The 26674-nt window shown below is 43.7% G+C and overlaps 1 protein-coding gene across 1 annotated transcript; it reads right to left on the bottom strand.

The window, feature by feature from the left end:
* Positions 1–24860: 24860 nt before the first annotated feature.
* Positions 24861–26285, bottom strand: LOC125544908 (peroxidase 2-like). The gene is made up of 2 exons (XM_048708697.1): positions 25895–26285; positions 24861–25808 (listed from the first exon to the last, which is right to left on the bottom strand). Exons 1-2 carry the CDS (start codon positions 26213–26215, stop codon positions 25062–25064), a joined length of 1068 nt encoding a protein of 355 aa, XP_048564654.1. The 5' UTR covers positions 26216–26285; the 3' UTR covers positions 24861–25061.
* Between the last annotated feature and the right edge of the window lie 389 nt (positions 26286–26674).

Genomic DNA, 26674 nt, shown 5'->3' with positions numbered 1-26674 from the left:
GTATGAAAGCTCAACAAAAGAAACTAGTGTGTGTGCATCCAACTCGCTTGCTCATGAAGACCTAGGGCATTTTGAGGAAGCCCATCATTGGAATATACAGGCCAAGTTCTATAATGAAAGATTCCCACTAGTATATGAAAGTGACAACATAGGAGACTCTCTATCATGAAGATCATGGTGCTACTTTGAAGCACAAGTGTGGTAAAAGGATAGTAGCATTGTCCCTTTTATTTTTTATTTTTTTATTTGGCCTTTCTCTTTTTTTGGCCTTTTTTGGCCTTTCTTTTTTATGGCCTTTCTCTTTTTTTGGGACAATGCTCTATTGAATGATGATCATCACACTTCTATTTATTTACAACTCAATGATACAACTCGATACTAGAACAAAGTATGACTCTATATAGGAGACTCTCTATCATGAAGATCATGGTGCTACTTTGAAGCACAAGTGTGGTAAAAGGATAGTAGCATTGTCCCTTCTCTCTTTTTCTCTCATTTTTTTAATTTTTTTTATTTTTTTATTTGGGCCTTCTCCTTTTTATGGCCTCTTTTTTTATTTTTTTTATTTGGGCTTATTTGGCCTCTCTTTTTTTCGTCCGGAGTCTCATCCCGACTTGTGGGGGAATCATAGTCTCCATCATCCTTTTCTCACTGGGACAATGCTCTAATAATGATGATCATCACACTTTTATTTACTTACAACTCAAGAATTACAACTCGATACTTAGAACAAGATATGACTCTATATGAATGCCTTCGGCGGTGTACCGGGATGTGCAATGATGCATGAGTGACATGTATGAAAGAATTATGAACGGTGGCTTTGCCACAAATACAATGTCAACTACATGATCATGCAAAGCAATATGACAATGATGGAGCGTGTCATAGTAAACGGAACGATGGAAAGTTGCATGGCAATATATCTCGGAATGGCTATGGGAATGCCATAATAGGTAGGTATGGTGGCTGTTTTGAGGAAGGTATATGGTGGGTTTATGGTACCAGCGAAAGTTGCATGGTACTAGAGAGGCTAGCAATGGTGGAAGGGTGAGAGTGTGTATAATCCATGGACTCAACATTAGTCATAAAGAACTCACATACTTATTGCAAAAATCTATTAGTTATCGCAACAAAGTACTACGCGCATGCTCCTAGGGGATATATTGGTAGGAAAAGACCATCGCTCGTCCCCGACCGCCACTCATAAGGAAGACAATCAATAAATAAATCATGCTCCGACTTCATCACATAACGGTTCACCATACGTGCATGCTACGGGAATCACAAACTTCAACACAAGTATTTATCAAATTTACAACTACTCAACTAGCATGACTCTAATATCACCATCTTCATATCTCAAAACAATCATCAAGTATCAAACTTCTCTTAGTATTCAATGCACTTTATATGAAAGTTTTTATTATATCCCACTTGGATGCCTATCATATTAGGACTAGTTTCATAACCAAAGCAAAGTACCATGCTGTTCTAAAGACTCTCAAAATAATATAAGTGAAGCATGAGAGTTCATCTATTTCTACAAAATAAAACCACCGCCATGCTCTAAAAGGATATAAGTGAAGCACTAGAGCAAATGACAAGCTACTCCGAAAGATATAAGTGAAGATCAATGAGTAATCGAATAATTATGCAACTATGTGAAGACTCTCTAACATTTAAGAATTTCATATCTTGGTATTTTATTCAAACATCAAGCAAAACAAAATAAAAATGACATCTAAGAATAGCAAACATCATGTGAAGAAGCAAAAACTTAGGATCAACCGATACTAACCGATAGTTGTTGGAGAAGAAAGGTGGGATGCCAACCGGGGCATACCCAAGATTAGACGCTTGAGACTTCTTGAAATATTATCTTGGGATTCCTTGGGAATCCCCAATCTTGAGCATTTGTGTCTCCTTAATTCCTTTCATATCGCGGTTTCCCTAAATCTTAAAAGCTTCATCCACACAAAACTCAACAGGAACTTGTGAGATAGGTTAGTATAAGTCCATGCAAAACCTTATCATTCTCTACTGTATCAAATCACTAAAATTATTATTTAAAATTTAATACTAAATGCCTTTGCATATTTAAAATTCCTATCCTCAAATAGAATCATTAAACAAGCAATCATATGCAAACAATGGCAACATAACAACAATCTGTCTAAACAGAACAGTCTGTAAAGAATGCAGAAAGATCCATACTTACCTAGCTCCAAAAATTATGAAAGAAAATTCCCACTGTAGTAAATTTGCCATATTTTATTATTCAAAAGGTTTCAACATTTTATCACATTCTGACTTTTCTAGGGAATTTTTGCAACAGCGGTAAACTTTATGTTTTCAAACAGCAACATGTAAACTTGTAAAATAGGCATAGTAAAGGCTATCAATGTCATTTTTATTGAAATAAAAGATGCAAAACTTTGTTATAAATAACAGCAAGCAAATCCTAACATAATAAATTGATGCTCCAAGCAAAACACATAGCATGTGGTGAATAAAAATATAGCTCCAAGTAAAATTACCGATGAACGAAGACGAAAGAGGGGATGCCCTCCGGCGCATCCCCAAGCTTAGGATCTTGGTTGTCCTTGAATATTACCTTGGGATGCCTTGGGAATCCTCAATCTTAGGCTCTTTCCACTCTTTATTCCATAGTTCATCAAATCTTTACCCAAAACTTGAAAACTTCACAACACAAAACCTAACAGAAAACTCGTAAGCTCCGTTAGTATAAGAAAATAAATTACCACTTAGGTACTGTTGTGAACTCATTCTAAATTCATATTGTTGTAATATCTACTGTATTACAACTTATATATGGTTCATACCCTCCGATACTACTCATAGATTCATCAAAATAAGCAAACAACACATAGAAAACAGAATCTGTCAAAAACAGAACAGGCTGTAGTAATCTGTAGGTTACGAATACTTTTGTAACTCCAAAAATCCTGAGAAATTAGGAAGTCCTAGGAAATTTGTTTAGTGATCTACTGCAGTTGGAATTGGTATTTTATCGCTCTCTGGTGAAAAATGAAAATTATTCTCGTGAGCGCATACTTTCTGTTTTTTACAGCAAGATCAAATAACAATCACCCAAGAAGGTCCTAAAGGCTTTACTTGGCACAAACACTAATTAAAACATAAAACCCCATCTAAACAGAGGCTAGATGAATTATTTATTACTAAACAGGAGCAAAAAGCAAGGATCAAAAATAAAATTGGGTTACCTCCCAACACGCGCTATCGTTTAACGCCCCTAGCCAGGCATGATAATTTCAATGATGCTCACATAAAAGATAAGAATTAAATCATAAAGAAAGCATCATGAAGAATATTACTAGAACATTTAATTCTAACCCACTTCCTATGCATAGGGATTTTGTGAACAAACAACTTGTGGGAACGAGAATCAACTTGCATAGGAAGGTAAAACAAGGATAACTTCAAGATTTTCAACACATAGAGAGGAAACTTGATATTATTGCAATTCCTACAAGCATATGTTCCTACCTCATAATAATTTTCAGTAGCATCATGAATGAATTCAACAATATAACTATCACATAAAGCATTCTTTTCATGATCTACAAGCATATAATTTTATTACTCTTCACACAAGCAAAATTCTTCTCATGAATAATAGTGGGAGCAAACTCAACAAAATAATTATCATGTGAGGCATAATCCAATTGAAAACTAAAATAATGATGAAAAGTTTCATGGATATCATTATTCTTTATAGCATACAAGTCATCACAATAATCATCATAGATAGCAACTTTGTTCTCATAATCAATTGGAACCTCTTCCGGAATAGTGGATTCATCACAAAATAAAGTCATGACCTCTCCAAATCCACTTTCATCAATATAATCATCATAAATAGGAGGCATGATTTCATCATAATAAATTTGCTCATCAAAACTTGGGGGTCAAAAAATATCATCTTCATCAAACATAGCTTCCCCAAGCTTGTGGCTTTGCATATCATTAGCATCATGGATAATCAAGGAATTCATACTAACAACATTGCAATCATGCTCATCATTCAAATATTTAGTGCCAAACATTTTAATGCATTCTTCTTCTAACACTTCGGCACAATTTTCTTTCCATCATACTCACGAAAGATATTAAAAAGATGAAGCGTATGAGGCAAACTCAATTCCATTTTTTTGTAGTTTTCTTTTTAAACTAAACTAGTGCTAAAACAAGAAACAAAAAGATTCGATTGCAAGATCTAAAGATATACCTTCAAGAGCTAACCTCCCCAACAACTGCGCCAGAAAAGAGCTTGATGTCTACTACACAACCTTCTTCTTGTAGACGTTGTTGGGCCTCCAAGTGCAGAGGTTTGTAGGACAGTAGCAAATTTCCCTCAAGTGGATGACCTAAGGTTTATCAATCCGTAGGAGGCGTAGGATGAAGATGGTCTCTCTCAAGCAACCCTACAACCAAATAACAAAGAGTCTCTTGTGTCCCCAACACACCCAATACAATGGTAAATTGTATATGTGCACTAGTTCGGCGAAGAGATGGTGATACAGGTGGTATATGGATGGTAGATAAAGGTTTTTGTAATATGAAAATATAAAAACAGCAAGGCAACTAATGATAAAAGTGAGCGTAAACGGTATTGCAATGCATTGAAACAAGGCCTAGGGTTCATACTTTCACTAGTGCAAGTTCTCTCAACAATAATAACATAATTGGATCATATAACTATCCCTCAACATGCAACAAAGAGTCACTCCAAAGCCACTAATAGCGGAGAACAAATGAAGAGATTATGGTAGGGTACGAAACCACCTCAAAGTTATCCTTTCTAATCAATCTATTCAAGAGTCCGTAGTAAAATAACACGAAGCTATTCTTTCCGTTCAATCTATCATAGAGTTCGTACTAGAATAACACCTTAAGACACAAATCAAACAAAACCCTAATGTCACCTAGATACTCCAATGTCACCTCTAGTATCCGTGGGTATGATTATATGATATGCATCACACAATCTCAGATTCATCTATTCAAACCAACACAAAGTACTTCAAAGAGTGCCCCAAAGATTCTACCGGAGAGTCAAGACGAAAAAGTGTGCCAACCCCTATGCATAGGTTCATGGGCGGAACCCGCAAGTTGATCACCAAAACATACATCAAGTGGATCAATAGAATACCCCATTATCACCACGGGTATCCCACGCAAGACATACATCAAGTGTTCTCAAATCCTTAAAGACTCAATCCGATAAGGTAACTTCAAAGGGAAAACTCAATCGATTACAAGAGAGTAGAGGGGGAGAAACATCATAAGATCCAACTATAATAGCAAAGCTCGCGATACATCAAGATCGTACCACCTCAAGAACATGAGAGAGATAGATCAAACACATAGCTACTGGTACATACCCTCAGCCCCGAGGGAGAACTACTCCCTCCTCGTCATGGAGAGCACCAGGATGATGAAGATGGCCACCGGAGAGGGATTTCCCCCTCCGACAGGGTGCCAGAACGGGTCTAGATTGGTTTTCGGTGGCTACGGATGGTTCTGGCGGCGGAACTCCCGATCTATTCTGCTCCCCGAAATTTCTAGGGTATATGGGTATATATGGGAGGAAGAAGTACGTCGGTGGACCTCCGGGCTGTCCATGATGCAGGGGGGCTCGCCCAGGGGGGGTGGGCGCGCCCCCCACCCTCGTGGGAAGCCCGGGACTCTCCTGGTCCAACTCCGATACTCTGTGGACTTCTTCTGGTCCAAAAATAAGTTCCGTGAAGTTTCAGGTCAATTGGACTCCGGTTGATTTTCCTTTTCTGCGATACTCTAAAACAAGGAAAAAACAGAAACTGGCACTGGGCTCTAGGTTAATAGGTTAGTCTCAAAAATCATATAAAATAGCATATAAATGCGTATAAAACATCCAAGGTTGACAATATAATAGCACGGAACAATCAAAAATTATAGATACGTTGGAGACGTATCAGCTTCTTCTCTCTCTTTGATTCTCAATACAAAGTTCTCCTCGATGTTCTTGGAGATCTATTCGATGTAATACTCTTTTGCGATGTGTTTGCCGAGATCCGATGAATTGTGGATCTATGATCAGCTTATCTATGAATACTATTTGATTCTCCTCTGAATTCTTATATGCATGATTTGATATCTTTGCAAGTCTTTTCGAACTATCGATTTGGTTTGGCCAACTGGATTGGTTTTTCTTGTAATGGGAGAAGTCCTTAGCTTTGGGTTCAATCCTGTGGTGTCCTTTCCCAGTGATAGTAGGGGCAGCAAGGCACGTATTGTATTGTTGCCATCGAGGATAACAAGATGGGGTTTTCATCATATTGCTTGAGTTAATCCCGCTACATCATGACATCTTACTTAATGCGTTACTCTGTTCTTATGAACTTAATACTCTAGATGCAGGTAGGAGTCGGTCGATGTGTGGAGTAATAGTAGTAGATGCAGAATCATTTCGGTCTACTCGACACGGACATGATGCCTATATTCATGATCATTGCCTTAGATATCATCATAACTTTGTGCTTTTCTATCAATTGCTCGGCAGTAATTTGTTCACCCACCGTAATACTTTCTATCTTGAGAGAAGCCTCTAGTGAAACATATGGCCCCCAGATCTATTTTACATCATATTAGTTTCCCGTCGACTTGCCAATTTCTGTCGTCGTTCCCTTACTTTGCAATCTTTTACTTTCCATTTCATAAACCAAAAATATTACTTTATCATTTATCCATCTCTATCAGATCTCACTTTGCCAATAACCGTGAAGGGATTGACAACCCCTTTGTCGCGTTGGTTGCAAGTTGGTGTTTGTTTGTGCAGGTATTCGGTGGCTTGTTGCGTAGTCTCCTACTGGATTGATACCTTGGTTCTCAAAACTAAGGGAAAATACTTACGCTCCTTTGCTGCATCACCCTTTCCTCTTCAAGGGAAAAACCAACGCAAGCTCAAGAGGTAGCACATTGCAAAAGAGCTCGAATTCCTCAAGGGTGTGTTGCCTGACAGATTTGTGGCTGGCTGCATTATTGCAAAGTTGCCTTCTTCGTGGAGGAACTTCGTCACATCTCTCAAACATAAGAGACATGAGATATAGGTTGAAAATCTGATAGCGTATCTTGATGTCGAGGAGAAAGCCAGGGCAAAGGACATTAGTGACAAAGGTGGTGAGATTAAGGCTAGCGCCAACATGGTGCAAAAGAATCGCCATGTCAAGAACAACAACAAGAACAAAGGTTACCACAAGCCCTAGTTCAATGGTCCTACCAATATTACTTCATTCCAGAATAAGAAGAAGAAGAAGAAGAAGAAGAAGAAGACGAAGAAGAAGAAGAAGGTGATGAACAAAGCTGGGCTCAAGTGCTATGCCTATGGATCGCTCGACCACTTTTCCAAGGAGTGTCTTCATCGTGCGGACAAGAGAGGGAAAACGGCACAAAGAATGTCAACGTTTTGACCGCTAGCAATACTGATGGGTATGGTAATTTTCTGATGGCACTTTCAGTCTTTCAGTCTCCATGTTGGTGGATTGATACGGGTGCTAATGTTCACATGTGTGCTGACATCTCTATGTTCACTTCTTATCAGGTCGCTCGGGATTCTTCCATCCTAATGGGGAATGGATCACATGCTACTGTTCATGCTGTTGTCATCGTAGATCTAGAGTTTACTTAGGAGAAGATCGTGCAGCTGAGGAACATGCATCATGTCCCTACTACTATGAACAAGAATCTCGTTAGCGGCTCCCTTCTTTGCAGAGATGGGTTTAAAGTAGTGTTTGAGTCCAATAAAGTAGTTGTGTCAAGATTTGGACAATTTATTGGTAAAGGCTATGAGTGCGCAGGCATGTTCCACTTTTCACTTTCCGAATTTTGCAATAAGTCTGTAAACCATATTTGTGGCAATGTTGATTCAGAGGCTGATATTTGGCACTCTCGTTTATGTCATGTTAATTTTGGTTTACTATCTCGGCTATCTAGTTTGAGTTTAATTCCGAATTTGACCACTGCCAAAGGTTCTAAATGCCCTATGACGGTGTCCTGGACTAGGGATACTCAACACATCATCTCCCGATCTGTTAGATTGGGCCGAGGACCCCCATGGCCGTATACTCATGGGCCAGTTCGGACAGCTGTTGGATACATGAAAGATTTCACAAGACTTGGTGATCAAGACAAGGACTACTCCCCACCGGCGTATTCGGCTAGGACTCTTGTTATCCTAGGCCATTGGTGCATTATATAAACCAAGGCCAGGCTAGTCGATACGCAACATATACATACAATCATACCATAGGCTAGCTTCTAGGGTTTAGCCTCTCCGATCTCGTGGTAGATAAACTCTTGTAATACCCATATCATCAAGAATAAATCAAGCAGGACGTAGGGTTTTACCACCATCAAGAGGGCCCGAATCTGGGTAAAACATCGTATCCCCTGCCTCCTGTTACCATCCGCCTTAGACGCACAATTCGGGACCCCCTACCCGAGATCCGCCGGTTTTGACACCGACATTGGTGCTTTCATTGAGAGTTCCGATGTGTGATCGGCAAAAGGATCGATGGCTCGTCTGCGGATTAACTACGACGTCGACATCTTCGTCACCGGCTCGACTTGTCACCTTGACTCGACCGAGGACCGCGCTCCATCTCCGATCGTCATGATTCGGACTGGGGCCTTCATAAACATCAACTCCGATCTCTATCATGATCATAGAGGAGTCATCCATGGAGCTCGAGGGCTCAACGCCAACATTGCCCTCGGGCGGCCGTGCTGTTTTTATGGACAGCGAACTTGTATTCACCTTCACCACCTCCTCGAGCGTCGATTTGACGATTGCTTTGGTGGAATAGTGTGGAATTACGTCTACAACAGCCATGCAAAATTTCGTCGAGTTTCGATGGAGGAATCTCCGACAATCTATGATATACCGGAGCCCTGTCAAATCTGGACGGGAATCTGGACGAGTTTAGGGCGTGGTCTCCAGAGCCCAGCTCGGAGGTCCTTTGAAAGATCCAACCGTTCATCTACTGCGGAATTCCCATATCTACTACCTCTCCAAATTTCAGCTCAATCCGACGGTTCAAACTCCGGGAACCTTCCAATGAGTGGACCAATTTTCGGATCTGTTTTCTGCGCGAATACGGATCCGACCCGAATTCATGCTTCTTTATGAACGTGATATTGGACAATCTTTTTAGAGGAATTCTCTTCTAGGGTATTGTGCGTTGTTTTTAAACACGTGCCCGTAAATTTTTAAGCCTCCCTTGAGGTCATCTTCATCATCATGCTAGTGTCAAACCAGTCCGGCAATATTGCTCCAAGGCTGCCAACCTGCGCTAGACACGTCGTCACTTTGTTGAGCCGAGCTCAACTTCTTCAGATTATCATCTCGGCAAGCCGAACAAGAGTCCGGCATCGCGAAGGATAAATCATCATCAACATCGCCGCCCCACGGATCACACGGAGCGGGCATACCGGCATCGCCGCACGGTCACTTCATCAAGCCGACATCGACCACGTCACGACCTGCATCGGCAGGGCCGCATTATTACTTCCTCAAGCTAGTGTCCATCCCACCGACCTACTTTGACTCATCGTCTGACATCGAGGCTTCGACATCTTGGCTGGACCGGGGGCTTCGCCATCTCTTCATCAACCTACTCCGGAGACTTCGGTGTCACTAGCCGACCAGCTCCGTCACGTTAGCTGGACCGAGGGCTTTGCCTTGGCGAGCCAACCTTTGCCAGCATTGCCATACCATCGCTTTATCGCCCATCAGGCAATGGGTGTGCAGATCGATTCCCAATTTTTGGATTCACCTTTCTTCGGATCGCTACAACAAATAAACCCAGGTGCTATTAATCCTAGTATTTTTTGCTTGTTCGGATTCATTTTTCCCAAGGAATTATTAGTCTGGTTTGTTCATCATATGTACACAGGTCTATCAAATGATGGCCGCATTAATGACGGTCACATGGTGGTTCGGTCAGTCTCCGTACATAGTCCGGCGAACGCCGCATCCGGAACTCGGATCGACCCGTGAATTCAGGCTTTGTCACGCCTTTACCGCATCACGCCAACGCCCTGCATCGACATTGACTTCGGCGCCAGGCCATATTTCTTTTATTACTCACTTTGCATAAATTATTTATTATGCAACAATTTTTTTATTATTATTACTATTATCTCCGGTTTGCACTATTTTTTGTGCACAGGAAATGATCCAGCTGGACTATATCCTTTGGCGTCACATCGACTGGACGGGGGGCTTCGTCAACACTTCATTACCCCATGCCAGGGACTTCAGCATCACTCTACCGGCCTGCATCGACTATGCTGTGTCACCACTTCATCAAGCCGAGTTCTTTACTCGGACATCTCGGGACCGGCTTGGGGGCTGGGATCTCGTCCCGCCACAATCTCGGCCTGTGTCATCAACATCGAACACATTAACCAGCTAAGTTGCCTTCATGCTCAAAGTTTTAAATTTTTAACTTGTGTTCGGTTCGACCAAGCATTATACTTTTTTGGAAAAAAAGTTGCTTGTAAAAAATTTACTTGTCCAAACTTTGTTTGTGACGCACAAATTCAAATACCCCGTTTATTTGGGGGCTTCCTTTATGAAGCTTTTCCTCTTGCATATGATTATATTTATACGGCTTCGTTCCTTGTTCGTGTATTACGCCACAATATGCACCATATTGACTTAAGCGATTTGCAAGCTGGGTTGCATGGCTCCTATGCTTACCCCTATGTTCCCGATTGTTCGGCTAGGGAGTAAAGGGAGCACCTCTGCGATTGTCACGACCGGGTCCTCAGAGCTCTGACCTCAGACTGGGTGAAGCCGAAAGTTAGCGCTCTTATTGTTTTCAATCATGGTCGGCACACAATGGAACTCATGAGTACAAAAAATCTATTGCACAAGTCTCATAGTAATAATGAGCACCGAAGAAAGGTATCGGTGGGGGTACTATTTTCTTCGAAGATGCTTCTTACACTTCGTCTGTAATATAGCATAAGTTCCCTGAGCGCGCTTTGTCTGTTACAGCCTTATGGCCTGGTTGCCTGGTTATCGGAAACACTATCGATATTCTCGACACGTGGAGTACATAACACTTTTTGGTCCTTGACCGAAGAGGGAGAAGCCGATGGTCGGTTAAGACACGTTTAAAGTTCGGGTGAACAAATATATGATATTGGTACTTTGGTACATACAATCATTATACATAAAATTCTTTGACCCAAGTCACTTGGGGGCTCTTAAATTTATATGAGCCATTTTATAATAAGTGTTCTTCTTCTTAGTTGCTGCAAATTTTTTATTACTAATATTATTCATCACTCCTTTTTTGACACGAGTGTGTGGTCACTAGCCGGGGAGCCTAATTTCTCTCTCAAAGCCGCTAGAGTTTAGTTTGCTAAACTGGCCTAATGAGAAGTACTCCGCCTTCGGGATAGGAGGTTGAAGCCGTAGGCTGACCCGCTTGGAGTCTTGAGATAGGATGTGTCATGTTAAAGCACGACAGAAGCATTCTTTTTTCTAAGACCAATTTTCGGATTGGCACCGAACACTTGATCTTGTTTGGACGTCATCTTTTTACTGACGTTTTTTGGTTCTCCAAGCATTTGGCACTATTAAACTATTTGTGTGTATTCAGCACAAGTCTTGCAGTGCAACACCGGACACCTTTAGAGATTCGGCAAAAACATTCTCGGATATTGCTATATATGCATCGGTTTCGAATTGTGTCTTCGGCCAATAGTTGGGTTGCCCGACTCCTGCGCTTGCCTCCTACGTTCCGCTTTGTTCGGCTAGGTGTGCAAATGGAGAACCACTGCAATTGTGCTTTCAGCTCACATGGTTAAGCACCTCAGTGGAGAAAGCCAAAAACTGACTGTCATAATAAGCGTAAACTGGTCAGCGATCCGATGATTGTGTTATATGATGGGCCATTCATAACATTGGCCGAAGTGTTTACGGCTTGACCTCGACTGTCGCCGAACACTACTGGGGGCTAGTAACTGGCCTCCCAAACTAAATCCCCAATATTTTACTCTTACATTGGAGCTGAGGTTTCATGACCATGCTTAGCATGACAACCCAAAGAAAGGAACCGCTAGCAGGATTATTTTCTTTGGAAGACATTTCTTATGTTAAACAGTAATATAACATATCTCTCTGCGTACCTTTGTTTATAAAATCGTATGGCCAATTTTCCTTATTTGTCGTAAATCTTTGCCCTCATAAAGGCTTTATAAAGTAGGACAAACACTCCTCGGCTACTGGCCGAGGAGGTTGAAGCCGATGGTCGGTCAACAAAGTTTTGTACAATGCGGATCCGAGCATTAATGACGTAAAGTACTTGGATACATAGAGTCATTACACATAATTTGTGATTTTACTATGGATATCGATCCTCAATTCGGCCACCCATGCCCGCATTAAGGCTCGGGGGCTACTGGGCTTCGGGCTTATTATTTACAAATATTAAAGGGGCACATCGATACCTTGATCTGGTGTTGCCACCCGACCAGTGTCTCGGGGGCTACTGCATTGCCTGTCCAATGCAGAAAATTTTATGTGCAATATAGTTTCCGAGGAGATTTTGATCCTCAGGTTGGTCGGCCGCACCCAACCTGAGTCTCGAGGACTGAGCACGCCGCTTTTTGTGTCCCGAAGTATTCTGCCGAGTTAGGACTTGATCCTCAGGCCGATTTTGCAAATCAACCTGAGTCTCAGCGGCTACTGGGATCAGCGGTCTTACGTCATCCTTCAGGTGCATCTCGGGTTTTAGACCGATACACACCTTGAGGGCTACTGGATGTATATCTCGGCAGAGAATAAATTGCACCAATAAAAAATATTGACAAAAAATCGGCCCACAGTCGGGGTGGTGCACCACCTCGGTGTTGGGTTTCGTAGTAATTTCAAAAAAATTCCTACGCACACGCAAGATCATGTGATGCATAGCAACGAGAGGGGAGAGTGTTGTCTACGTACCCACGCAGACCGACTGCGGAAGCATTGACGCAACGTAGAGGAAGTAGTCGTACGTCTTCACGATCCAACCGATCAAGCCCCGAAACTACGGCACCTCCGAGTTCGAGCACACGTTCAGCTCGATGACGATCCCCGGACTCCGATCCAGCAAAGTGTCGGGGAAGAGTTCCGTCAGCACGACGGCGTGGTGACGATCTTGATGCACTACAGCAGCAGGGCTTCGCCTAAACTCCGCTACAGTATTATCGAGGAATATGGTGGCTGGGGGCACCGCACACGGCTAAGGAATAGATCACGTGGATCGTGGATCAACTTGTGTGTTCTAGGGTGCCTCTTACCTCAGTATATAAAGGACTAGAGGGGGGAGGCTGGCCGGCCACAGGAGGCGCGCCAGGAGAGTCCTACTCCTCTGGGAGTAGGATTCCCCCCCAATCCTAGTTGGAAATAGGACTCCTTGAGGGGGAAAGAGGAGAGGGGGCCGCCACCTCTCCTAGTCCTAATAGTAATAGGACTAGGGGAAGGGGGGAGGCGCACAGACACCTTGGGCTGCCCCTTTCTCCTTTCCACTAAAGCCCACTAAGGCCCATATAGCTCCCGGGGGGTTCCGGTAACCTTCCGGTACTCCGGTAAAATCCCGATTTCACCCGGAACACTTCCGATATCCAAACATAGGCTTCCAATATATCAATCTTTATGTCTCGACCATTTCGAGACTCCTCGTCATGTCTGTGATCACATCCGGGACTCCGAACAACCTTCGGTACATCAAAATGCATAAACTCATAATATTACTGTCATCGTAACCTTAAGCATGCGGACCCTATGGGTTCGAGAACAATGTAGACATGACCGAGACACGTCTCCGGTCAATAACCAATAGCGGGACCTGGATGCCCATATTGGCTCCTACATATTCTACGAAGATCTTTATCGGTCAGACCGCATAACAACATATGTTGTTCCCTTTGTCATCGGTATGTTACTTGCCCGAGATTCGATCGTCGGTATCCAATACCTAGTTCAATCTCGTTACCGGCAAGTCTCTTTACTCGTTCCGTAATACATCATCTCGCAACTACCTCATTAGTTGCAATGCTTGCAAGGCTTATGTGATGTGCATTACCGAGAGGGCCCAGAGATACCTCTCCGACAATCGGAGTGACAAATCCTAATCTCGAAATACGCCAACCCAACATCTACCTTTGGAGACACCTGTAATGCTCCTTTATAATCACCCAGTTACGTTGTGACGTTTGGTAGCACCCAAAGTGTTCCTCCGGCAAACGGGAGTTGCATAATCTCATAGTGATAGGAACATGTATATGTCATGAAGAAAGCAATAGCAACATACTAAACGATCGGGTGCTAAGCTAATGGAATGGGTCATGTCAATCAGATCATTCAACTAATGATGTGACCTCGTTAATCAAATAACAACACTTTGTTCATGGTTAGGAAACATAACCATCTTTGATTAACGAGCTAGTCAAGTAGAGGGATACTAGTGACACTAAGTTTGTCTATGTATTCACACATGTATTATGTTTCCGGTTAATACAATTCTAGCATGAATAATAAACATTTATCATGATATAAGGAAATAAATAATAACTTTATTATTGCCTCTAGGGCATATTTCCTTTAGTCTCCCACTTGCACTAGAGTCAATAATCTAGATTACACAGTAATGATTCTAACACCCATGGAGCCTTGGTGCTGATCATGTTTTGCTCGTGGAAGAGGCTTAGTCAACGGGTCTGCAACATTCAGATCCGTATGTATCTTGCAAATCTCTATGTCTCCCACCTGGAATAGATCCCGATTGGAATTGAAGCGTCTCTTGATGTGCTTGGTTCTCTTGTGAAATCTGGATTCCTTTGCCAAGGCAATTGCACCAGTATTGTCACAAAAGATTTTCATTGGACCCGATGCACTAGGTATGACACCTAGATCGGATATGAACTCCTTCATCCAGACTCCTTCATTTGCTGCTTCCGAAGCAGCTATGTACTCCGCTTCATATGTAGATCCCACTACGACGCTTTGATTAGAACTGCACCAACTGACAGCTCCACCGTTTAATGTAAACACGTATCCGGTTTGCGATTTAGAATCGTCCGGATCAGTGTCAAAGCTTGCATCAACGTAACCATTTACGATGAGCTCTTTGTCACCTCCATATACGAGAAGCATATCCTTAGTCCTTTTCAAGTATTTCAGGATGTTCTTGACCGTTGTCCAGTGATCCACTCCTGGATTACTTTGGTACCTCCCTGCTAGACTTATAGCAAGGCACACATCAGGCTGGTACACAGCATTTCATACATGATAGATCCTATCGCTGATGCATAGGGAACATCTTTCATATTCTCTCTATCTTCTGCAGTGGTCGGGCATTGAGTCTTACTCAATTTCACACCTTGTAACACAAGAAAGAATCCTTTCTTTGCTTGATCCATTTTGAAATTCTTCAAAATTTTGTCAAGGTATGTTGTTTGTGAAAGTCCAATTAAGCGTTTTGATCTATCTCTATAGATCTTAATGCCTAATATGTAAGCAGCTTCACCGAGGTCTTTCATTGAAAAACTCTTATTCAAGTATCCCTTTATGCTATCCAGAAATTCTATATCTTTTCCAATTAATAATATGTCATCCACATATAATATCAGAAATGCTACAGAGCTCGCACTCACTTTCTTGTAAATACAGGCTTCTCCAAAAGTCTGTATAAAACCAAATGCTTTGATCACACTATCAAAACGTTTATTCCAACTCCGAGAGGCTTGCACCAGTCCATAAATGGATCGCTGGAGCTTGCACACTTTGTTAGCTCCCTTTGGATCGACAAAACCTTCTGGTTGCATCATATACAACTCTTCTTCCAGAAATCCATTCAGGAATGCAGTTTTGACATCCATCTGCCAAATTTCATAATCATAAAATGCGGCAATTGCTAACATGATTCGGACAGACTTAAGCATCGCTACGGGTGAGAAGGTATCATCGTAGTCAACCCCTTGAACTTGCCGAAAACCTTTTGCGACAAGTCGAGCTTTGTAGATAGTAATATTACCGTCAGCGTCAGTCTTCTTCTTGAAGATCCATTTATTCTCAATTGCTTGCCGATCATCGGGCAAGTCAACCAAAGTCCATGCTTTGTTCTCATACATGGATCCCATCTCAGATTTCATGGCTTCAAGCCACTTTGCGGAATCTGGGCTCACCATTGCTTCTTCATAGTTCGTAGGTTCATCATGATCTAGAATCATGACTTCCAGAACGGGATTACCGTACCACTCTGGCGCGGATCTTACTCTGGTTGATCTACGAGGTTCAGTAGTATCTTGTTCTGAAGTTTCATGATCATTATCATTAACTTCCTCACTAACTGGTGTAGGTGTCACAGGAACAGTTTTCTGTGATGTACTACTTTCCAATAAGGGAGCAGCTACAGTTACCTCGTCAAGTTCTACTTTCCTCCCACTCACTTCTTTCGAGAGAAACTCCTTCTCTAGAAAGTTTCCGAATTTAGCAACAAAAGTCTTGCCTTCGGATCTGTGATAGAAGGTGTATCCAATAGTTTCCTTTGGATATCCTATGAAGACACATTTCTCCGATTTGGGTTCGAGCTTATCAGGTTGAAGCTTTTTCACATAAGCATCGCAACACCAAACTTTCAGAAACGACAACTTTGGTTTCTTGCCAAACCACAGTTCATAAGGCGTCGTCTCAACGGATTTTGATGGTGCCCTATTTAACGTGAATGCGGCCGTCTCTAGAGCGTATCCCCAAAACGATAGCGGTAAATCAGTAAGAGACATCATAGATCGCACCATATCCAGTAAAGTACGATTACGACATTCGGACACACCATTACGCTGAGGTGTTCCGGGTGGCGTCAGTTGCGAAACTATTCCATAATTTTTCAAATGTACACCAAACTCGTAACTCAAATATTCTCCTCCACAATCAGATCGTAGAAACTTTATTTTCTTGTTACGATGATTTTCAACCTCACTCTGAAATTCTTTGAACTTTTCAAATGTTTCAGATTTATGTTTCATTAAGTAGATATACCCATATCTGCTTAAGTCATCTGTGAAGGTGAGAAAATAACGATATCCGCCACGAGCCTCAATATTCATCGGACCACATACATCGGTATGTATGATCTCCAACAAATCTGTTGCTCTCTCCATAGTACCGGAGAACGGTGTTTTAGTCATCTTGCCCATGAGGCACGGTTCGCAAGTACCAAGTGATTCATAATCAAGTGGTTCCAAAAGTCCATCAGTATGGAGTTTCTTCATGCGCTTTACACCGATATGACCTAAACGGCAGTGCCACAAATAAGTTGCACTCTCATTATCAACTCTGCATCTTTTGGCTTCAACATTATGAATATGTGTGTTACTACTATCGAGATTGAACAAGAATAGACCACTCTTCAAGGGTGCATGACCATAAAAGATATTACTCATATAAATAGAACAACCATTATTCTCTGATTTAAATGAATAACCGTCTCGCATTAAACAAGATCCAGATATAATGTTCATGCTCAACGCTGGCACCAAATAACAATTATTTAGGTCTAATATTAATCCCGAAGGTAGATGTAGAGGTAGCGTGCCGACCGCGATCACATCGACTTTGGAACCGTTTCCCACGCGCATCGTCACCTCGTCCTTTGCCAGTGCCCGCTTATTCCGTAGTCCCTGTTTCGAGTTGCAAATATTAGCAACAGAACCAGTATCAAATACCCAGGTGCTACTGCGAGCTCTAGTAAGGTACACATCAATAACATGTATATCACATATACCTTTGCTCACCTTGCCATCCTTCTTATCCGCCAAATACTTGGGGCAGTTCCGCTTCCAGTGACCAGTCTGCTTGCAGTAGAAGCACTCAGTTTCAGGCTTAGGTCCAGACTTGGGTTTCTTCTCCTGAGCAGCAACTTGCTTGTTGTTCTTCTTGAAGTTCCCCTTCTTATTCCCTTTGCCCTTTTTCTTGAAACTAGTGGTCTTGTTAACCATCAACACTTGATGCTCCTTCTTGATTTCTACCTCCGCAGCTTTCAGCATTGCGAAGAGCTCGGGAATAGTCTTGTTCATCCCTTGCATATTATAGTTCATCACGAAGCTCTTGTAGCTTGGTGGCAGTGATTGGAGAATTCTGTCAATGACGCAATCATCCAGAAGATTAACTCCCAATTGAATCAAGTGATTATTATACCCAGACATTTTGAGTATATGCTCACTGACAGAACTGTTCTCCTCCATCTTGCAGCTATAGAACTTATTGGAGACTTCATATCTCTCAATCCGGGCATTTGCTTGAAATATTAACTTCAACTCCTGGAACATCTCATATGCTCCATGACGTTCAAAACGTCGTTGAAGTCCTGATTCTAAGCCGTAAAGCATGGCACACTGAACTATCGAGTAGTCATCAGCTTTGCTCTGCCAGACGTTCATAACATCTGGTGTTGCTCCAGCAGCAGGCCTGGCACCCAGCGGTGCTTCCAGGACGTAATTCTTCTGAGCAGCAATGAGGATAATCCTCAAGTTACGGACCCAGTCCATATAATTGCTACCATCATCTTTCAACTTTGCTTTCTCAAGGAACGCATTAAAATTCAACGGAACAACAGCACGAGCTATCTATCTACAATCAACATAAACAAGCAAGATACTATCAGGTACTAAGTTCATGATAAGTTTAAGTTCAGTTAATCAAATTACTTAAGAACTCCCACTTAGATAGACATCCCTCTAATCTTCTAAGTGATTACGTGATCCAAATCAACTAAACCATAACCGATCATCACGTGAGATGGAGTAGTTTTCAATGGTGAACATCGTTATGTTGATCATATCTACTATATGATTCACGCTCGACCTTACGGTCTCCGTGTTCCGAGGCCATATCTGCATATGCTAGGCTCGTCAACTTTAACCTGAGTATTCTGCGTGTGCAAAACTGGCTTGCACCCATTGTAGATGGACGTAGAGCTTATCACACCCGATCATCACGTGGTGTCTGGGCACGACGAACTTTGGCAATGGTGCATACTCAAGGAGAACACTTCTTGATAATTTAGTGAGAGATCATCTTATAATGCTACCGTCAATCAAAGTAAGATAAGATGCATAAAAAGATAAACATCACATGCAATCAATATAAGTGATATGATATGGCCATCATCATCTTGTGCTTGTGATCTCCATCTCCGAAGCACCGTCATGATCACCATCGTCACCGGCGTGACACCTCGATCTCCATCATAGCATCGTTGTCGTCTCGCCAATCTTATGCTTCTACGACTATCGCTCCGCTTAGTGATAAAGTAAAGCATTTCAGGGCGATTGCATTGCATACAATAAAGCGACAACCATATGGCTCCTGCCAGTTGCCGATAACTCGGTTACAAAACATGATCATCTCATACAATAAAATTCAGCATCATGCCTTGACCATATCACATCACAACATGCCCTGCAAAAACAAGTTAGACGTCCTCTACTTTGTTGTTGCAAGTTTTACGTGGCTGCTACGGGCTTTAGCAAGAACCGTTCTTACCTACGCATCAAAACCACAACGATAGTTTGTCAAGTTGGGTGCTGTTTTAACCTTCACAAGGGCCGGGCGTAGCCACACTCGGTTCAACTAAAGTTGGAGAAACTGACACCCGCCAGCCACCTGTGTGCAAAGCACGTCGCTAGAACCAGTCTCGCGTAAGTGTATTCGTAATGTCGGTCCGGGCCGCTTCATCCAACAATACTGCCGAACCAAAGTGTGACATGCTGGTAAGCAGTATGACTTATATCGCCCACAACTCACTTATGTTCTACTCGTGCATATTACATCAACGCATAAAACCTGGCTCGGATGCCACTGTTGGGGAACGTATTAATTTCAAAAAAATTCCTACGCACATGCAAGATCATGGTGATGCATAGCAACGAGAGGGGAGAGTGTTGTCCACGTACCCTCGTTGACCGAAACTGGAAGCGTTAGCACAACGCGGTTGATGTAGTCGTACGTCTTCACGATCCGACCGATCAAGTACCGAACGCACGACACCTCCGAGTTCTGCACACGTTCAACTCGATGAAATCCCTCGAACTCCGATCCAGTCGAGTGTTGAGGGAGAGTTTCGTCAGCACGACGGCGTGGTGACGATGATGATGTTCTACTGACGCAGGGCTTCGCCTAAGCACCGCTACGATATGATCGAGGTGGATTATGGTGGAGGGGGGCACCGCACATGGCTAAGAGATCAAGAGATCAATTGTTGTGTCTTTGGGGTGCCCCCTGCCCCCGTATATAAAGGAGTGGAGGAGGGGGAGGGCCGGCCCTCTCTATGGCGTGCCCTAGGGGAGTCCTACTCCCACGGGGAGTAGGATTCCCCCCCCCCCAATCCTAGTTGGAATAGGACTCCTTGAGGGGGGAAAGAGAGAGAGGGGGCCGGCCACCTCTCCTAGTCCTAATAGGACTAGGGGAAGGGGGGAGGCGCACAGACACCTTGGGCTGCCCCTTTCTCCTTTCCACTAAAGCCCACTAAGGCCCATATAGCTCCCGGGGGGTTCCGGTAACCTTCCGGTACTCCGGTAAAATCCCGATTTCACCCGGAACACTTCCGATATCCAAACATAGGCTTCCAATATATCAATCTTTATGTCTCGACCATTTCGAGACTCCTCGTCATGTCTGTGATCACATCCGGGACTCCGAACAACCTTCGGTACATCAAAATGCATAAACTCATAATATTACTGTCATCGTAACCTTAAGCATGCGGACCCTATGGGTTCGAGAACAATGTAGACATGACCGAGACACGTCTCCGGTCAATAACCAATAGCGGGACCTGGATGCCCATATTGGCTCCTACATATTCTACGAAGATCTTTATCGGTCAGACCGCATAACAACATACGTTGTTCCCTTTGTCATCGGTATGTTACTTGCCCGAGATTCGATCGTCGGTATCCAATACCTAGTTCAATCTCGTTACCGGCAAGTCTCTTTACTCGTTCCGTAATACATCATCTCGCAACTACCTCATTAGTTGCAATGCTTGCAAGGCTTATGTGATGTGCATTACCGAGAGGGCCCAGAGATACCTCTCCGACAATCGGAGTGACAAATCCTAATCTCGAAATACGCCAACCCAACATCTACCTTTGGAGACACCTGTAATGCTCCTTTATAATCACCCAGTTACGTTGTGACGTTTGGTAGCACCCAAAGTGTTCCTCCGGCAAACGGGAGTTGCATAATCTCATAGTCATAGGAACATGTATATGTCATGAAGAAAGCAATAGCAACATACTAAACGATCGGGTGCTAAGCTAATGGAATTGGTCATGTCAATCAGATCATTCAACTAACGATGTGACCTCGTTAATCAAATAACAACACTTTGTTCATGGTTAGGAAACATAACCATTTTTTATTAACGAGCTAGTCAAGTAGAGGCATACTAGTGACACTAAGTTTGTCTATGTATTCACACATGTATTATGTTTCCGGTTAATACAATTCTAGCATGAATAATAAACATTTATCATGATATAAGGAAATAAATAATAACTTTATTATTGCCTCTAGGGCATATTTCCTTCACTCGGAAGCAGTCCGGCATAAAGCTCGGGCGCTAGTGGCTGGCTCCATAGAGGGCATTTCCAGCATTAAGCTCGGCTAAACTCCTTCAACTTTTTTGGACCAAGATGATCTATGACATCTTGGATATAGTCCGGCGTTGGAGCTCGGATACATTTCTGCGTTGGAGCTCGGAAGCAGTTCGGCATTGGTGCTCGGCTGCAAAAAATACCTCGAATGCAGTCCGGCGTTAGAGCTCGGACGCAAGAGGGCACTGCCTCCCAGGAACAACTTCAAACCCGAGGTGTGGCATAAAAATAACAAGGCATTGATAAAGGCCGGAAACTTAAAGGGGCTCCTCGGATACCCAATGTATAAACTTGTCGAATGCATTTCGGCGATCCTCAAGATCAAAGATGAGAAGATTTGTTGAACCAGTTTTCAAGACCGACAACCGAAGATGAAGAATAGTTCGGAAGAATCGAGGAGCGTCCCTAACTTGAAGACCGGTTCAGGGGGCTACTGACGGTGTCCTGGACTAGGGGGTACTCAACACGTCATCTCCCGATCTGTTAGATTGGGCCGAGGACCCCCATGGCCGTATACTCATGGGCCAGTTCGGACATCTGCCGCATACATGGAAGATTCCACAAGACTTGGTGATCAAGACAAGGACTCCTCCCCACCGGCGTATGCGGCTAGGACTCTTGTTATCCTAGGCCATTGGTGCATTATATAAACCAAGGCCAGGCTAGTCGATAGGCAACATATACATATAATCATACCATAGGCTAGCTTCTAGGGTTTAGCCTCTCCGATCTCGTGGTAGATCAACTCTTGTAATACCCATATCATCAAGAATAAATCAAGCAGGACGTAGGGTTTTACCTCCATCAAGAGGGCCCGAACCTGGGTAAAATATCGTGTCCCCTGCCTCCTGTTACCATCCGCCTTAGACGCACAGTTCGGGACCCCCTACCCGAGATCCGCCAGTTTTGACACCGACACCCTAGTTGTGTGCAATTTAAGCAACCTCGGAAGCCTCAGAAGGCAACCGAGGAGAGAAACTTGGCACCTCTAGAACTTATACATTCTGATCTATGCGAGATGAATGGTGTGTTGACAAAAGGTGGAAAGAGATATTTCATGATGTTAATTGATGATGCTACTAGGTTCTGCTATGTTTATTTGTTGCAAACTAAAGATGAAGCTTTAGACTACTTTAAAATCTATAAGGCTGAAGTTGAAAAATCAATTAGAGAGAAAGATCAAATATCTTAGGTCGGATCATGGTGGGGAGTAATTTCCCAAAATATTTTATGAATTCTGTGAGGAACATGGAATTATTCATGAGAGGACGCCGCCCTACTCGCCCCAATCAAACTGTGTTGCTGAGAGGAAAAACCGCACGCTGACCGACTTGATGAATGCCATGTTGGACACTGCTAGTTTATCTAAGGCATGGTGGGGGAAGGCTTTTTTGATTTCGTGTCATGTCCTGAATAGAATTCTGAACAAGAATAAAGAAAAAAACCTTATGAGGAGTGGCTTGGGAGAAAACCATCACTTTCATATTTGCGCACTTTGGGATGTTTAGCGAAGGTCAATGTTCCAATCCCGAAGAAACGTAAACTAGGACCAAAGCAGTACATTGTATCTTTCTACGCTATGCTCAGCGTAGCGTTGGTTATAGATTTTTAGTGGTTAAATCCAAGGTACCTGACATGCATGTTAATATTATTATGGAATCTCATGATGCAACATTTTTTTAGAATATGTTTCCTATGAAATATATGCATAGCACTGCTAGAATATCTTCTAAGATAATAGCTGGATCTAGTACATCAAATGATTATTCTAAACAACCACATGAGCAACCACATGATATAGTCCTTGAGAAGGATGACAATGAAGCTCCTAAACGGACACGTCACAGTCTAGTCGGTTCAGGTCGCTCCCGCAATCGACTCGGGCGTGCGGCATGGGCCTCCCACGTTGCACCCGTTAGGGTTTTCCAAACCGCTATATAAGGATATGTCGCGGGCGCCGCAACACACACAGAAACCAATCTAGGTTTTGCCATACCTCGTTCCTTGCACCGCCACCGTAGTCCATCCCATCCCGAGCGCCGGCGTGCACCGGCGAACGGGAGAGCAGGTCTTCGGAACCACTCGCCTTTGTGATCCTATGCGGGAGAGGGCGAATGAGATTTTTGGGAAGCACCACGCGCGCGAGTGCTCGCTGTCTTCATCACGGCTTGCCTACCGTCCAGGTCGAGCGATCTTACTCATCGACTCATCGCCGTCTATAACGTTGTCTTCTGCGACCAGTCTTCACCAACGTTGTCATCAACAACATCGCTGCACCAACGGCTACCTCATCTGCAAACGATCGGTATAACCGCAGTGTCCCATCTCGTTGGTTAAACATGTTTGCCAGTTTCATGTTTTGTGATGTTGTGTTGCTGCTGTTCATGTTGTTTAGTGTTTCTAGTATGCTTGAGTTTCACATGCCAGTAGCTGCAATCATCATGTTTAATATTCTGGAATTAATCATGAAAATTATGCCTAATTACTTAACAATAAGGGTGTGCACAAGTCGATCCTTCAAGAAATCGCGTTTCGTCGTTGATGTTTCACAGAGGTTCATTTCGCTCACGAGGGAAGGGCTTCCAATTCAGTAGATCACAATCTTGTAAAGAGTTCGCTGTCCCTCAAGCATGGTCATCACACTTGACTCGCGTAGCCAAATGATACTGCTATTGTAGCTTATATATCATGCAATAAAGCGACCATATTTATCCCTAAAACAGTACGTAGGTATATCTGGAGAGGATTTTTCCTGTGACGAATAATGAATCAAGTTTTGTGGCATTGGAGAAAAATGATTACAACATTTACTGGTTCAGTCATTTTGTCAAGACCAAATAAAAAAATGAATGCACTTTTCGGATTCCCTGTCGAGGCTTAGCTATCGACAGAAACAACCATGAAAATAGTGGTACATGAACATTGACAGTTACTAGAATATTATTATATCTTTATTAACACACCACAAAACCACACACATATACAGAGTTTTAGTATGAGAAAACCAACGACGGCATTGTTCGGATTCCTTGTCAAGGCTTAGCTCAGGACCCCGCTACTCGGTGTCAGTTTTTAATCGACAAAAACAACCATGAAAATAGCCGTACGTGAACATACACGGTTACTTATATATTATTATATCTTTATTAATATATCAAAACACACACACATACAGAGTTTTAGTATGATACACCAAAACACACACACATACAGAGTTTTAGTATGAGAAAACCAACAACGGCACCAGCTAGGCAAAGTTAGATCTCCTCCATGGGGGGATCCAGACATGGAGCCGGCCAACTACCAGGCATTACTACTGGCCCGTATTAGTTGTTGACTCTCCAGCATACCTTCCTGATCTCTGCGCCTTGCTGGTTGCCTATGGTCTTGACCCCGATTTTCCCCATAGTCTCCATGGCTTTCTCGAACTTCCTCTCCCACGCCCCGGTCATGTTCGCGTTTTCTGTCACCTGCGTTATCGTTTCCGTCGAGTTGAGCACGGCATCTGAGGTGAACAACACTTTCCTGTCGACCACGTTCTGGTAGTACTGCTTATCCAGGACGTTGGGGGTCACATCATCTTGGTTCACGTTGGTGCCGTCGTTGCCGTTGCACTGGGCCCTAAGCTTGGCGGCAAATGCCGGTTCCATCTCAGAGAAACGGGTGGAGAAGAACAAGCAGCGGGCGCGGCCGATGGTGTGCGCGCCGGAGAGCGTGACCATCTCGTCGGAGGTGAGTCCCTTGGCCGCGAAACTCCCCTGAAGCGCCGTGAGGTTAGAGAAGGGCCCAGGCAGCTGGTCTGTCTCGTTGGAGAATGACTCGCGGCCGTCGTAGCGGCCGCCCGGCATCTGGATGTTGATCTTGCGGTCGCTGAGGAAGTAGGACGCGTCGCGGGCAGCGTAGGCGACGATGTCGGCACATGAGACTGTGTCGGGGCAGGCAGCCTCGATCGCCGCCTTGGCCTCGTCAATCACCTCGAACCCTCGGAGGCTGTTCTGGTTGGGAGGGCCTTCCCTCTCCGTGTCGCTGTTCTTCGAGTTGGTCGTGTTGAGGAGGACGGAACCATCGCAGCCCTAAATATAATGAACATGAAGGACCTCATAATGAACATGCTAGTATATAAGCTAGTAGAATTGACGAGGTGTGTCAGTGTGTGTACCCGAACGAAGCAGTCATGGAAGAAGAGACGGATGAGCCCGGCACCAATGCCAGGGTTCGCATCCACGGCCTTCTTCACGGCATCCGTGACGATCTTCTCCGCGCTAGGGCACCTGGTGTTGTAATAGCCGGAGCTGAGTCCTGACCCCGAGGGAGCAGGTCTCCTCTGCCGCGTCTGAACGTCCGGCCTGGGGCGACAGAGCGCCGCGTTGTAGGTGGGCAGCCTCAGCCAGCCGTTGAAGCAAATGCTGGCGCCGTCGCACGCCGCCGGCCCGGCGAGGAACGCGGCCAAGACGACGAGCGCTGCGAGCTTAGTCGCCATCTTTCTTTCGCACTAGCCAGTAGCCACTAGAGAGGTGATGGTCGTTTCGTGTCGTGTGTTGTTTGCTCAAGCTGGGTTACGGATGACATATTTATAAGCCGTCCCGGACGACCACGTACAAAGGCAATATAGCTTGGCAACGACGTATGTGGGCAGGCCGCGTTTCGTGGGCGGCGCACGTCGCGACTTGCGATAGACGCAAACTTGGACCGGACAGCTGAAGCGTCCGACCGGCGACGTTCGATGGATTTTCGCGGTGTCTCGCTGATTGCGCGTCGGTGGTCTGATCGGCCTTTGAGATCTCGTGGTGCCTGTGTGCTGAGCCTGTGCGTAGGGACAAGTTAGTTAGGTTGATCGTTGAATGTTGCATGGGAACAGTGTCTTCGCTCCTCGCCGACTTGTTCTTTGAGTGGAAAATGTCCACAGCGTCACCAACCACGCATTTACCATTCCATGCAG

Source organism: Triticum urartu, chromosome 3 (genome assembly GCF_003073215.2).
Source record: "Triticum urartu cultivar G1812 chromosome 3, Tu2.1, whole genome shotgun sequence".
NCBI lineage: Eukaryota > Viridiplantae > Streptophyta > Magnoliopsida > Poales > Poaceae > Triticum > Triticum urartu.
The sequence above is the reverse complement of the archived record's forward strand: the minus strand, read 5'-3'. Positions and strand labels throughout refer to the sequence as shown.

Excerpts from the sequence above, each read along its gene's own strand:
- LOC125544908 (XM_048708697.1), bottom strand. The coding sequence starts at position 26,215 with ATGGCGACTAAGCTCGCAGCGCTCGTCGTCTTGGCCGCGTTCCTCGCC. Across the intron at positions 25,809-25,894 it reads TCCATGACTGCTTCGTTCGG|GGCTGCGATGGTTCCGTCCT; the intron begins GTACACACACTG and ends CATTATATTTAG.